At 42.9% G+C, this 12964-nt stretch overlaps 1 protein-coding gene across 1 annotated transcript in view; it reads left to right on the top strand.

Moving 5' to 3' along the window:
* LOC137334158 (maternal DNA replication licensing factor mcm6-like) overlaps positions 1-12964 on the top strand; it is an 82909-nt gene that overhangs the window by 38976 nt on the left and 30969 nt on the right. Inside the window, exons 9-11 of the mRNA XM_067998706.1 lie at positions 238-379; positions 6014-6121; positions 8736-8891. Of these exons, the coding sequence (XP_067854807.1) occupies positions 238-379; positions 6014-6121; positions 8736-8891 (406 nt within the window). The remainder of the gene's footprint in view (positions 1-237; positions 380-6013; positions 6122-8735; positions 8892-12964) is intronic.

Raw genomic sequence — 12964 nt, 5'->3', positions numbered from 1 at the left:
ATTATTGCAGCTCATCTAGAGTGGTTTATTGGGAAATAACACTGCTTATACTCATTAATGGTAATTGCACTGTATTAAAAATTCATAGTACTATTTATTCTCAAACCATCTTCTGCCAAGTATTTTGAACTGTAATGCGATATCAGAATGTGAATTGTTGGGCAAGTGTCCTTTGAACATTGTATATATTACATAACAATTAATGGTTTTGTTGTCCAAATTTCTCTTTGTCCTCAGACACGTGGAGGAGTTCAGTCCTCGTGCTGTCTATACCAGCGGGAAAGCCAGCAGTGCCGCGGGACTAACTGCAGCTGTAGTAAAAGACGAAGAGTCTTATGGGTTTGTGATCGAGGCTGGTGCTTTGATGTTGGCTGACAATGTATGTGAATTTCTACTTTTAAACCTTGAGGCTTTTTTGGCATTATGTTTCTAATCATAAATAATAATCACTTGGAAGTGAAATAATAGTAAAGAAAATCTAAATGTAAAAAATAAATTGAAAATACAGTTTGCAGACAGTTTATGGGTCTCGGCATCCCTAGTATCATCTACTGAAGATGGAATTGAGAGAAAAAAATGAAACATTTTAACACAGACTTGTCAGCTCATCTGCTGAAACCGTCATCCGTGCCTTTTGTTACCTCTGGACTCAACTATTCAATGATCTCCTGGCTGACTACCCACTTTGCACCCTCCGTAAACTTGAGTTCTCCAAGTCTGCTGTCCATATCCTAACTCGTACCAAGTCCCGTTCACCCATCATCCCTGTGCTCACTGACTTATATTGGCTCCCAGTTCGGCAACACCTCGATTTTTAAAAATTCTCATCCTTGTTTTCAAATCCCTCCACAGCCTCGCCCCTCCCTATTTCTGTAACCTCCTTCAGCCCTATAACTCTGAGATCTCTGCGCTCCTTCAATTCTGGCCTCTTGCACATCCCTGATTTTTAATCGCTCCACCATTGGTGGTCGTGCCTTCAGCTGCCTAGACCCTAAGCTTTGGAATTCCCTCCCTAAACCTCTCTGCTTCTCTATCCCCCCCCCCCCCAAAAGAGGCTCTTTAAAACCTACCTCTTGAAGCTTTTGGTCACCTGAACGAATATCTCCTTGTGTGGTTCGGTGTCAAATTTTGTTTGATAATGCTCCTGTGAAGCTCCTTGGGATGTTAAAGGTGCTTTATTAAATGCAAATTGTTGTTGATACTATCATTACTAAGGGCGTTATGTTGCAGCCACTGATTTCACAATGAGACCTGTACTGTGCACAGCAGCCGACAGACTTATGGCCTCTGCCCAGTGATAAAGGAGCTTTGCATTTGGATGCAAGTTGGCATGCACACAGCTCTGCTGATCAAAGGTTCCATTTAACATTTTAGTAATGAGTAACAGTACAGACCTTACAGATTAAAACATTCAAATTTAAGTTTAAAAGGTTCCTGGGTGGTCCACTTAACAACCTGGAAACTTTTTAAACTTTGCATATGGCACATAACCCAAGCGGTGTGAATACATCCTGGAGGGAGTGTTGCCATTAATGGTGTAGGAAATCAGGTAATTTGATTCGTGCTTTGAGTTGATGGATATCTGATACACATTCCCCTCTATGTAAAAGTGATAGTGTAATGACATGTTAAAGAATAATGTTTTACGAACATTTTACTAATTCTGTGAGTATTTGTCCTTATTTGCTACTGTTTTGCTGACTTGAACTACAAAGGAATCACTTTCTAAAGAACTCTGATATTGGTTAACTTCTGAAAAATTCTAACTGATCGAATACCATCTGAATAGAATAATCAGGTTATAACGAATTACTTGGAGAGCCTGAATGCTAATCTTTCATTGCTTAACCCAGCAGCAATAAAATGTACTTTACAGATCAATGAGAATTACTTGTTCTTAATGGGATAATGGGAGAGATTCTGTGTGGATATTGACTGAATCTCTCAATTGAATTTTAAGTGTTCATTCCAGCTGAACAACAGGAAATGGTACATCTCGGGATTGCAGTCACTTGAGAAGGTGTGCAGTCACCTTCCCATTAATGTAACTACACACTATCAAAAGGTTGTGATTCATTCAGATCATACTGCCTTTTTTCTCCACTCCACTAAACTGCTAGTTGGTACACACGAATATATGAAAGTGGACAGGAAAAGACCAACTGTTCTATCACTGTGCATCCGCGAGGTTGAGAGCTACATGAATAGCACATTTCAGGAGGTGGTCACCCCGTAGCTTGAGTGCAGGCAGAGGGGGACTGGGTGACTGCCAGACACTCTCTCTAACCAGCTCTGAATATTGTGAGGGAGAGGGTTCCTCTGTGGAGTGCAGCCAGAGCCAAGTCCAGAGCACCATGGATGACTCGGCTATACGGGGGCGGGAGAGAAAAGTCAGGAGAGATTCCAGGATGATATGTTGCCTTCCTGGTGCCAAGGTCAAAGATGTCACTGAACTGGGCTGCAGAACATTCTTCGGGGGAGAAGGTGAACAGCCAGAGGCCATGGTCCATATTGGTACCAATGACATGGGTAGAAAGAGGGATGAGGTCCTGCAGGCAGATTTTAAGGAGTTAGGAAAGAGATTAAGAAGCAGGACCTCAAAGGTAGTAATCTCCGGATTACTCCCAGTGCCACGTGCTAGTGAGTATAGGAATAGGAGGATAAAGCAAATGAATGCGTGGCTGGAGCAATGGTGCAGGAAGGGAGGGCTTTTGATTCCTGGGGTATTGGGACCAGTTGTAGGGAAGGTGGGACCTGTACAGGCTGGATGGGTTGCACCTCAACGAAGCTGGGACCAATGTCCTTACGGGGAGGTTCGCTGGCTGGGGGTAGGGGGGGGCGGATTAAACTAATTCGGCAGGGAGATGGGCACCAGGATGTAGCATGGAAAGGAGAAACAAGAGGCAGAAAGGATTGGGGAGAAAAATAGCACTAGAGCAAGTAATAGTACAGTATTAGGTGGGATCAGACTGAGCGAGTACAAGAAAGTCTAAGATTGGTTTGCGGTGCATGTGTGTAAATGCACAAAGCGTGGTAAACCAGGTTAGTGAGCTGCAGGCGCAAATAGCCACATGGGAATACGATGTTGTGGCGATAATGGAGACCTGCTTCAAAAATGGGCAGGATTGGGTACTAAATATTCCTGGATACAAGATATTCAGGAAAAACAGGGAAGGAAGGAAAGAAAGGGGGGGCATGGCAGTATTGATTAAGGAGAATATTGCAGTACTGGTGAGAAAGGATGTCCTGGAAGGGTCAAGACAGTATCTATTTGGTTAGTTAAGAAATAAGAGGTGCCATTACACTACTGGGTGTATTCCATAGGCCACCAACTAGTGGGAAGGATATGGAGGAGCAAATTTGCAGGGGAATTAGAGGTGCAAAGGATGCAGAGTAGTGATAGCTGGGGACTTCAACTATCCTAATATAGACTGGGATAACAATAATATAAGGGGCACAGAGGGGAGGAATTTTTGAAATGTGTTCAGGATAACTTTCTTAACCAGTATGTTTCCGGCCTAATGAGGAAGGAGGCATTGCTGGACTTGGTTCTAGGGAATGAGGCGGGCCAAGTGGAGCAAGTATCAGTGGGGGAGCATTTAGGGAGCAGCGATCATAGTATCATAAGGTTTAGAATAAGGACACAGACTGCTCTAAAGTAAAAAAATACTCAATTGGAGGAGGGCCAATTTCAATGGGATGAGATCAGATCTGGCCCGGGTAAATTGGAATCAAAGATTGGCAGGCAAAACTGCAATTGAACAGTGGGCAGCCTTTAAGGAGGAGATAGTTCGGTTACAGTCTAGGCACATTCCCGAGGCAGAAAAGTAGGGCAACTAAAGCCAGAGTTCCCTGAATGACAAAAGTGACAGTGAGTAAGATGAAACGGAAGAAAGGTGGGTATGACGGATGCCAGGTTGATAACACAAGTGAGAACCAGGCAGAATATAGAAAGTTCAGAGGGGGAGTGAAAAAGGAAATAAGACGGGCAAAGGGAGAGTATGAGAATAGACTGGTGGCCAACATAAAAGGGAATCCAAAAGCCTTCTACAGGCATGTAAACGGATAGTAAGAGGAGGGCTGTGGCCGATTTAGGACCATAAGAGATCTACTCGTGGAGGCAGAGGGGATGACTGAAGTGCTAAATGAGTACTTTGCATCTGTCTTTACCAAGGAAGAAGATGCTGCCACAGTCTCAGTAAAGGAAGATATAGTTGAGATACTGGATGGGCTAAAAATTGATAGGTACTTGAAAAGCTAGATGTACTTAAAGTAGATAAGTCACCTGGTCCGGATGGGATGCATCTTAGGATGCTGAGGGAAGTAAGGGTGAAAATTGCGGAGGTACTGGCCATAATGATCCAAACATCTGTAGATACGGAGATGGTGCCAGAGGACTGGAGAATTGCAAATATTATATCCTTGTTCAAAAAAGGGTGTAAGGATAAACCCAGCAACTACAGGCCAGTCAGTTTAACCTCATTGGTGGGGAAACTTTTAGAAACAATAATCTGGGACAGAATTAACAGTCACTTGGACGAGTGTTTAGCTAACTTGAGTTTTTTGCTGAGGTAACAGACAGTAGATGAGGGCAATGCAGTTGATGTGGTGTATATGGATTTTCAAAAGGTGTTTGATAAAGTGCTGCACGGTAGGCTTATCAATATTGTGGCCCATGGAATAAAGGGGGTAGTAGCAATATGGATACAGAATTGGCTAAGGGACAGGAAACAGTAGTGGTGTACGGTTGTTTTTTGGACTGGAGGGAGGTGTACAGGGGTCAGTGCTGGGATCACTGCTTTTCTTGATATATATTAGTGACATGGACTTGGGTGTACAGGGCACAATTTCAAAATTTGCATATGAGACAAAACTTGGAAGGGTAGTAAACAGTGAGGAAAATAGTGATAGACTTCAAGAAGATAGAGACAGGCTGGTGCATGGGCAGACACATGGCAGATTAAATTAACGCAGAGAAATGCAAAGTGATACATTTCGGTAGGAAGAACAAGGCGAGGCAATGTAAATTAGAGGGCATAACTCTAAAAGGGGTACAGGAACAGAGATCTGGGGGCTATGTGTGCACAAATCTGCCAAGGTGGCAGTGCATGTTAGAAAGTGGTTTAAAAAGCATACAGGATCCTGGGCTTTATAAATGGAGTACAAAAGTATGGAAGTCATGATGAACCTTTATAAAACACTGGTTCGGTCACAATTGGAGTATTGTTTCCAGTTCTGGGCACCACACTTTAGGAAAGATGTGAAGGCCTTAGAGGGTGAGGCAGAGATTTAGTAGAATGATTCCAGGGATGAGAGACTTTAGTTATGTGGATAGACTGGAGAAGCTGGGGTTCTCCTTGGAACAGAGAAGGTTGTGAGGAGATTTGATAGCGGTATTCAAAATCATGAAGGGTGTATACAGAGTAGATAGAGAGAAACTGTTCCCATTGGTGGAAGGGTCAAGGATCGGAGATCATAGATTTATGGTGATTGACAAAAGAACCAAAGGTGACATGAGGAAAAACTTTTACACAGCGAGTGGTTATGATCTGGAATGCACTCTGTGGGGGTGGTGGAGGCAGATTCAATCACAGCTTCCAAAAGGGAATGGGATAAGTACTGGAAAGGAAAAAATTTGCAGGGCGATGGGGAAAGGGCGGAGAAGTGGGACTAGCTGGATTGCTCTTGCATAGAGCCGGCAGGGACTCGATGGGCCAAATGACCTCCTTCCGTGCTGTAACCTTTCTATAATTCTATCCAGCCTGTGCCATGCAGTCATGATGCCTTATGCATTATATAGTCTGATTATGCATCACAATACAGGTACTCCCTACCCACCCGGTGCCATGTATTCTCCTGGGAGAAGCAAAAAATCAGACTAGTGACGGTCATCTCGCTCCTATTACACAGTCAATACATTAATTTTCTTTAGTGGAAAACAAAATTTAATTACAAAAGGAATCCACAATACTATTTCATACTTTCTTAAATTATCAATATTTGCTTTATGCAGGGCGTGTGCTGCATTGATGAATTCGATAAAATGGATGTGAAAGATCAAGTGTCAATTCATGAAGCTATGGAACAGCAAACCATTTCAATTACAAAGGCTGGTGTAAAGGTGGGAAAAGCAAGTTATATTGAGTGTTGTAGCTATTGAACAGAGAGCCTCTCAGCCCAAGGGACTAGAGCACCACTCATCCAAATAATTATAGCCTCTTGTCTGGTTCATAAAATGAGCTTACAATATAATTAGGAATGGAAATATTGCCACCTGGTGTCGATCGAGGATGTTCACCCTTTGTCCTGAAAAAAATTGGTTTCTCCATTTCAAGGATTCAAGTACATAATTAAGCCCAGCTTAGTTGGATGTTTGTTGCAGCCAGAGTGGCACACTCTGCTAGCGAGGGCATGATCTTTGGGGTGACGACTCTTGATTTGATTTTCTATTTTTGTGAAAGGATTTGATGCTTGGGATCTTTAATATTAATGTAGCCTCAATAGGTTTGAAACTTTAGGAAAGCTACCTGATGCCAGCCATTGTATTGAGTAGGTCAGGAAGCATCTGTGGCGTTTTGATGAAAGGTCATTGACCTGAAATGTTAACTCTGTTTCTCTCTCCACAGATGCTGCCTGACCTGCTGAGTGTTTCCAGCATTTTCTGTTTTTATTTCAAATTTCTAGCATATGTAGTATTTTGCTTTTGTTATTGTATTAAGCAGAATTGTTCAGTAGCTAAAGCCATAATTTCCTCTGAGGATAGAACTGCTTTTCGTCCACACTCCAGACCTTACTAAGGGTGTTGGTGTCAGCACTTCACTTGACATGACACAACAGATTATACTTCCTATTTAGCCAGCACTTCTCTTGTTTTATTGTTAATTGGCAGGCCCACAACCTTTGGTATTAGTGGCGAATGATTATAGCAATTTACTGGGTTAACTTTTCTCATGTAGACCCACAGTACGTTTGGAAAACTCATTAGGTGATTTAAGTTACTCTGATAGCACACTGGTTAACTATGTAAGATTGCATTTTAAAAATTTTAAATAGTCTGAGAAAAAGGAGGGTAGGTGAAATGTCTTTAGAGTTGTTGGCAGAAGAATGCTGTGCCACCGAGTAGTTGAGGCACAGACTATTGCATCTTTTAAGGGAAAAGTAGATATATATTTGAATCAAAGGTGTAATATTGAGACCTTCTTGTGATCTGAACTTGTATAGTGTCTTTCTCACATGTCTTTGTGCACTTCTACAATCTTTCTGAAGGTAACTGAAACATCTTAGTGAGACAAGGCCAGATATGAATTGTTAAGCTGTTTTATAGACAGCAAGTGAACATAGAGTAATGTAGCTAACCAAATATCACCCTGATTTAACTAACTATAGAACCCTCCTCGATAATAATAAAAATATGCCACACTGTTCCTATTGGTGATTTCGGTTAATTTTTTTTTCCTGGTCAGCCATCTTGATGGTTACCTTTTTGGCAACAGAAATTTAATGAGGCTGTGGCTTCATTAGCCCTTTTACAAACACTCCAATCGTGGTAATGCAGCTTACTGATGAGATGTGGGCTATAAAGTGAACAGTTTATTACTTGCCTTTCAACTAACCATACTTATTTTTTCTACTCCTGGACTTGAGCTGGTGGTATCCTGGGACAGTCAGCTTGGGAGTGTTCTGATCTGTTGCGTTTTGTATATATTCAAATGTTCATGCAAAAGGCTACAGGGCAGCTATTGAAACTTTGAAAGGATCGCTAAAGGCTGTTCTATTTGTTTATTTGCAGGTAGATATCCCAGATCACAAATGAATCTGTTTATCCTATAGCTGATGTAGGAAAGCTTAATCCTGATAATCAGGTGCTCGAAATAGAACTACATTCCATTCTCCCGAACTGAGAGATTGTTTCAAGAGTGATGGATATCACCTTGTACCATGCCGAAGTGGCCATTACTTGTGTCGGCCTGGCCTGTTTGTATGAGCAAGTTGTTCAACTGTGCATGTTCAACTGAGTGTTCTGCTTTTCACGAAAGCACAAAATTTCCAATAGGGATTTCTGGATAATGATCAGGAATATGACCGCTGGCTGACTTTCCTCCCCACCCATCTGCTTCCTGGGCTTCACTGAGGTAAACTAGAGCACGCAACTGCCTCTTGACAGATCTAGCTGGGGCTTTCCTGATTTGTATGGCTTAGCTACTCTGTGGATCAATATACTGAGTCATAAGGATTTTAAAGCCAGAATTTTAGCAAAAGATTCAATAATTTGCATATTTTGAAAAGTGAACAAAATTGATGGTGTTTTCCCTCAATTCTAATTTTTCCACAGCCCACTCTGACGTGCAGCAGTGTGAACAAACAGCACGTTACAAAAACTTATTCAAACAAGTGTCTTTCAGCAATAAGAGTGATCAGTTTTTTTTAAAAATGTGTTTAGCATGGAACAAAAATTTGATCTTGTTAGCTTATGAACAATAAAATTACTTAGTAGTTCTGACAAAGCACATCTACTCAAAAAAAAAAGTGACCCATCTTTTCTTTTTTTCACCCACGTATTTCCAGAATTTTCTGTTTATTTTGTATTGGAATCTTTAATCGATATAAAGGTTTTTTTCTCCAGTTAAATTGTGTGTGCCACAGTGATCAGTAAAATGAGCTACTTCCATTTTATTTGAAGTAAAGGAACATTGCAAATCAACTTATACCACATAACTCTTTGCACTGTCTCCTAGGCCACGTTGAATGCTAGAGCTTCCATACTTGCAGCAGCAAATCCAATAGGTGGGAGGTACGATCGATCCAAGACTCTGAAACAGAATGTAAACCTTAGTGCTCCGATTATGTCGAGATTTGATCTATTCTTTATCCTGGTGGATGAATGTAACGAGGTAACTAAACAAAATAAACTTTATTACTTTTTAAAAGTGATGGAATTTTTTTGTTTCCCCTCCTTTTGCTAGCGTGAGTCATGCCTGTTAGTCATAGTATCATAATAGGTACAGCACAGGAAGAGGCCATTCAGCCCATTGTGCCTGTACTGGCTCTTAGAAAGAGCAATCAAATTAGCCCTGTAAACTTTTTCCCTTCAAGTATTTATCCAATTCCCTTTTGAAAGTTACTATTGAATCTTTTTCCACTACCCTTTGAGACAGTGCATTCCAGATCATTACAACTCGCTGTATATGTCTGTATATGTTTCCTCATGTCGCCTCTGGCTCTTTTGCCAATCACCTTAAATCTGTGTCCTATGGTTACTGACACTACTGCCACTGGAGTTTCTCCTTATTTACTCTATCAAAACTATAATGATCTTGAACACCTCTATCAAATCTCCCCTTAACCTTCATTGTTCTAAGGCGAACAACCCCAACTTCTCTAGTCTCTCCAAATAACTGAAGACCCTCATCCCTGGTACTATTCTAGTAATTCTCTTCTGCAGCCTCTCTAAGGCCTTGACATCCTTCCTAAAATATGGTGCCCAGAATTGAACACAATACTCCAGCTGAGACGTAACCAGTGCTATATAAAGATTTAGCATAACTTCCTTGACTCTATTTATAAAGCACAAGATCCCATATGCTTTTTTAACAGCCTTCTCAACTTGTTCTGCCACCTTCAAAGATTTGTGTACGTACACCCCCAGATCTCTGTTCCTGCATCCCGTTTAAAATTGTACCATTTTAGTTTATATTTCCTCTCATTCTTCTAACCAAAACGTAGCACTTCATACTTCTGTGTTAAATTTCATCTGCCATGTGTCTGCCCATTTCACCAGTCTGTCTGTCCTCCTGAAGTCTGTTACTCTCCACATGGTTTAGTACATTTGAGTTTTGTGTCATCTGCAAACTTTGAAATCATACCCTCTATACCCAAGTCCAGGTCATTAATATATATTAAAATTATCTCATCCGACATTATCTCACCCAAGTTACATCGAGTCTATAAGCACAGAAACAGGCCATTCGGCCCAATTGGTCTATGCCAGCATTTATGCTCCACACGAGTCTCCTCCCTCCCCACTTCACCTAACCCTATCAGCAGACCCTTCTATTCCTTTCTCCCTTGTGTGCTTTTCGAGCTTCCCCTCGAATGCATCTATGCTATTTGTCTCAACTACTCCTTGTTGGTAGCATGTTCCACATTCTTACCACTCTGGGTAAAGAAGTTTCTCCTGAATTCTCTATTGGATTTATTAGTGACTATCTTATGTTTATGACCTCTCGTTTTGGACTCCCCACAAGTGGAAACATTTTCTGTCTACCCTATCAAACCCTTCCATAATCTTAAAGACCTCTATCAGATCAACCCTTGGTGTTCTCTTTTCTAGAGAAGAGCCCCGACCTGTTTAGCCATTCCTGATAAGTATATCCTCTCAGATCTGGTATCATCCCTGTGAATCTTTTTTGCACCTTGTCCAATGTCTCCATATCCTTTTAATAATGTGGAGACCAGAACTCTGCACAGTACTCCGTGTGGTCTAACCAAGGTTCTATACAAGTTTAACATAACTTATCTGCTTTTCAATTCGATCCCTATAGACTTGAGCCCCAGTGCTTGGTTTGCCTTTTTATGGCCATGTTAACCTGCATTGCTACATTTAGTGATTTGTGTATCTCTACCCAGAGTTTCCATTATTTGCATGTGAGCTTAGAAACCCTCCACCTCCACCCTTCAGGACTGCTGTTGTCATCACCTGCTCAAAGAAATCGGCTATCAGTTTGGCTCCGTAGTACCACGTTTGCTTCTGAGTCAGAACGTTGAGTTCAAGCTGGAGTCCAAGGGGTCAATTTTAGGATGGCCGAGCGGGTGCGTTTGTGGCGGGGGGAGTACCTAAAATTGGGGAATCCCGGAGTGGGTCTGGAGCCCGGCTCCAACCCGCCCACTTCAGAGTTCCCCAATGACTCGAATCGGTGCGCGCGCAGCCCCCGCATGCGGGACACCCACCAGCAATTAAAGCCGGTGGGATAACAGTTTAGTTAGTTAGGGAGGTACTTGAGGTCGTTGATAGACCTCGCTGGGAAGAGATTTTAGCAGGGATGTGATTTTGGACTCCTCAGCATGTTTCCCATGCTGTGAGAAACACTGTTGTTGCAGACATGTTTCAGTCAGCAGCCATTGGGAGATGCAGAGGATTCCTTGACAGTTGGGAATTCCTCATTCATTGCAGCAGGGCACCCTGTCACCTCAGACAAAGTTTTGCCTGCCACATCGTTGCCTCCACACTCAAAATTATTAAATCATACTCTAAACTCTGCTGTCCAAACACATTTACCTACTTTGCGGACCCCCTCGCACTCACCATCAGGATTGGGGGGGGGGTTCCATAGCTGCATTCATCACTCCATTGGAGGACGAGCAACATCACCAGCCTCGCCAGGCACGCCGACCACATCCGCCACGTGGAGCTACACAACACAGTGCTGCGCAACAGGCACCTGCACAAAGTAGTCGTGAAACTACACATACACCCACTGTTGGGTGACCCAATGGATGGCAGCAAGGGTGTTCATGGAGAACCTCATGAAAGGGCCTTACTGCACAAGCCAGTCAAGAATGTCCAAGACGTGGCAGTAGTGGTGACAATATAATATGTAATGAGTTGATCAGAAATCAAATATAAGTTTAAAAACCATGACAAACCCTCAAACACCCTTGCACCCTTGTGCATCCCCTTCATGCTCACGACACGTTTGCCTTGCGCTTCCTATTACACATGTGATGCATGCCCTGTGGCTGCAGCACAGGTAGTGGCAGGTTGGGTGAGGCTGACCTTGAAAGAGATGCATGAGAGGGTGAGTATGAGACAGAACCACGAGATTGTATGAGGATTGGGTTGAGTGGTAGTGGTGGGATGAGTACTGGCGAGGTGAGGAAGTGCAGGTAAGATGAGGATGAGTTTTGAGTGGGTGTGAGGAGTGATGTGATAGATTAGTGTTGGCAGTGCAGAAGGAGATGTGGGGTGGGGGCGGTGATGTGGCAGACGGAGTGTAGGGGAATGAGTAAGTGTACTCACTTCGGCTGACCTGGTTAGGTCATTGACGCGCCTCCTGCACTGTATGCAGGTGCGTGATATGTTGGTGGTGGTGGTGGTGGTGACCTCCTCTGCCACCTCTAGCCAAGCCTTCTCGGTGGCAGAAGCAGGCCACTTCATCCCACCCGCTGGGTGGAAGATCTCCTCCTCCTCCTCCTCACCATCCTCTCCCTCCCTCCCCCACCTCCCTCCCCGATGCTGTCAGGTGGCCTATTGTCTGCAGCATCAGTGGGCTCCTCCAGCTGAGAGCCTACCATGTGGGTGTGCAGTCCGCCCAGGGAACCCACGCGCCAACCCGCCTTCCTCCTAATTCCGGGCCCCAAGTCTTGAGCACGTAATATAAATTGATACGTCAATGTAGTACTGGAGAAGCACTGCATTGTCAGACCTCCCATCTTTTGGATGAGAACATTAAACCAGCCTGTTCGGGTGAACTATTTGAAGATGGCCAGGGAGCTCTTGTGTTCTGTCTGACATTGGTCCTTCAACCAACACCAACAAATTACCGAGTTGTTCATCTCATTTGTTGTGTTCAATTTGGCTGCTTCATTTACCCACAAGTGACTACATTTAAACAGTAATAAATTGACTGTGGAGCACTGAGACATCTAGAAGATGTGGCAATAAATTGCTAGATAATGCAAGTTTTTTTTTTCCATCTTTTTTCTTTTCCAGCCTATATCCAACCACCTTCTTTCTCTCCCCTCCCTTTTTCTCACTCTTGTCCTTGAATATATTGTTCACCAACCAACTCAATACCTATTTATCCTGTAACTCCCCCTATCCATTAGCATTCAGACCACCCTGATCAAAGTCATTAGTGACATCCTCTGTGACTGTCCCTCCTTATCCTTCTTGACTTTTCCATGGCGTTTGACACAATTTTTCCATGCTCTTTCACTATCCCTCCTCTGAAGTCCACCTCCATGG

This window comes from Heptranchias perlo, chromosome 2 (genome assembly GCF_035084215.1).
Source record: "Heptranchias perlo isolate sHepPer1 chromosome 2, sHepPer1.hap1, whole genome shotgun sequence".
NCBI classification, from domain to species: domain Eukaryota; kingdom Metazoa; phylum Chordata; class Chondrichthyes; order Hexanchiformes; family Hexanchidae; genus Heptranchias; species Heptranchias perlo.
Note: the sequence above shows the minus strand (reverse complement) of the source record. Positions and strands in the feature narration are given on the sequence as shown.